General features: G+C 41.0%; 1 protein-coding gene across 1 annotated transcript; it reads left to right on the top strand.

Annotated features, from left to right (window-relative positions):
* The first annotated feature begins 722 nt into the window (after positions 1–722).
* Positions 723–1699, top strand: LOC138514485 (uncharacterized). Its single transcript, XM_069629969.1, has 2 exons — positions 723–924; positions 1050–1699. Exons 1-2 carry the CDS (start codon positions 723–725, stop codon positions 1697–1699), a joined length of 852 nt encoding a protein of 283 aa, XP_069486070.1.
* Positions 1700–2270: the final 571 nt, after the last annotated feature.

Genomic DNA, 2270 nt, shown 5'->3' with positions numbered 1-2270 from the left:
TAATGGAGGGAGACAGGATAAAATATAATGTATATGAGGAAAGATATTGACTTGAGTGTTGCCAAGTAGTATATGAGGAAAATAGTTGTGAGTTTTAGCCACGCTATAAGGATATGCCCTGTTCCTAGATTTTAAAGAATGCTGGCAGAAGCCTTAATTCAGAGCCCACTTTTGTGAGGGACATATAGGCGACGAGATAAGTTTAAAGACTTTCTTAAGGGAATTGGCTTAAGTTCCAGTTGGAACAAGAATTACAAAATTGCATTATAACGGGATTGGGGCTTGCAAGGATTGGTGCTCACTCATAAGTGTATGTCGATTGAAATATAAAATTGAGAACTGTAACTAAAGAATAGGCAAAGTGGTAATAAAAAAAGATAAATAAAAGTTAGAAATGGAAGAAGTTATGCCATTAGTACAATTTTGCAAACAGCTACCAAAGCACGTGCTCAAACATAAACAGTACAGTGCAGAATGGGTTAAAAGGACCACAGATAAAATATTTATGCCGAGGCCCCAAGGTGGGTCATTATCGAGAACAGTTCTACAACATATGATGACATATTTGCATGCTGTGTACACAGGAAAATATTTGGAGAAGTGCCTAGCGAATGTAGAAAGATGTATGAACACAAGAAGGAGGAGGAGCCGCCTTTAGATTGGATACTCAACATATGCCAAGAGGGGGTGAAGAGCCTTCTGCTCCGCCTGCCCCGTCTGAAATGAAAAACAAGACTAAGAAAGATGAAGGATTATACCCATTAAGAGAATTTAAAGCAGAAATGGGCTATAGCAATCCGTCATACGAGTCACCTACGCAAAGTAGTGACGATGGCCCAGAGAAGGACACAGAGAAAGATATAACCTCCAAAGTTGTCCTGAGGGACAAGGAGAGACGCGATAAGGAGAGAAGTGATCAAGCAAGTACACTTCTAGATAAATGGTGAGAAACAAAGAGATGGAAGGGACATAAGGATCAAACTGATGAGATAGCCCTCGTAAGAACAAATGGTTGGGAGGTCAGATTTTACTTAAACTCAATGGTAAAGAAAGGGAGGAACAATTGAGAGACGAAGGAGAGAGAAGAAAAGATAGACAAGGACGAGAGCAGTTATATCAAGATGAGCAAGCTAAAAAACAAGAGAGAGCAGAAGAACAAAGAAAGCTTGATAATAAAAGAAGAGCAGCTGAGGAAAAACAAAGACTAAAGGAGAAAAGAATAGAAGGTGATGAACAGGAAAGGATAAGAGAGAAAAGAATACACAGGCAAAGGGATGAGGAAAGGCAAAGGGCAAATGAACAAAGGGATATGAAAAGGAAAGAGGAAGATACAATAAGAGAAGAGTTGAGAAAGCACAGAGAAGTTGATAATTACATGGAACGCAAAAGGAGACAGAGAGCACGCGATCTTGAGTATTTGGAAAGGGAAGTAAGAAATCCCAATCCACGGGTAAACTTGGAAGACATAGAGGAATTCTTTCCCGAGTCTGAGCCATTTCCAAGCACTTCAGGAGTAAATCTGGAAGACAAATTTGATTCGCAAAGCATTGGGGAAACGATCTATAAAGTGTATCACAAAATGCAAGCCAAGAAAGAAGCACAAAGGAAGGGAAAAGATGAGCAACTTGAGAGTACGCAGTTGTATGACACAGAGGAAGCCTCCTGTAGTACAAGACATAGACAGGTTAACAATAAATAGAGATGAGGATGAGAGAAGTTGCACGAGTTGGGCACAAGAAGTATCAGACGAAGAAAGGGAAACCTACTAGTGGGAAGTGAGGAGTTTTATAAGTGAGCTAATAGAACATCCGCCTTTGGATAAAGAAGTAAGATGGTCGGATTTAAAAATACCTCCTATGTCCAAGGCATCAGAGCCACTGACACAGTCAGACCGACATAATGGGCAACCCCATGGTCAAAGGGGGAGTCCCCGCCCTATGTGAGCAGGCTAAGGTCATTGCCAGGTAGACGGCAATGTGGGAATCTTACTCCAGCAGTGGATAGACAAATGAGAGATGAGAATGAGTTTGGAGCATCACAGTTCCCTTTGTTAGAAAAAGGAGGAGCCAGACCACAGTATATAACATGGCCCCAAATCGACAGGGAAAACCTAAAATGTAAACTCCCAAATTTAACTTCCGGTGCTGGAAAATGGATGCATGAGTTAGAAAAAATGATGGGAGGGAATACATTAGCTATAGGAGATATAAAGGTCTTCTAATCGCCATACTCGGTGAAAGAGCTGATGACGTATGGACGCAAGCAGGTTA

Source organism: Ambystoma mexicanum, chromosome 12 (genome assembly GCF_040938575.1).
Source record: "Ambystoma mexicanum isolate Mex_15411 chromosome 12, UKY_AmexF1_1, whole genome shotgun sequence".
NCBI classification, from domain to species: Eukaryota; Metazoa; Chordata; class Amphibia; order Caudata; family Ambystomatidae; genus Ambystoma; species Ambystoma mexicanum.
This window is presented reverse-complemented; position numbering and strand designations above follow the sequence as displayed.

Excerpts from the sequence above, each read along its gene's own strand:
- LOC138514485 (XM_069629969.1), top strand. The coding sequence starts at position 723 with ATGAAAAACAAGACTAAGAAAGATGAAGGATTATACCCATTAAGAGAA. Across the intron at positions 925-1,049 it reads GGAGAGAAGTGATCAAGCAA|AAAGGGAGGAACAATTGAGA; the intron begins GTACACTTCTAG and ends TCAATGGTAAAG.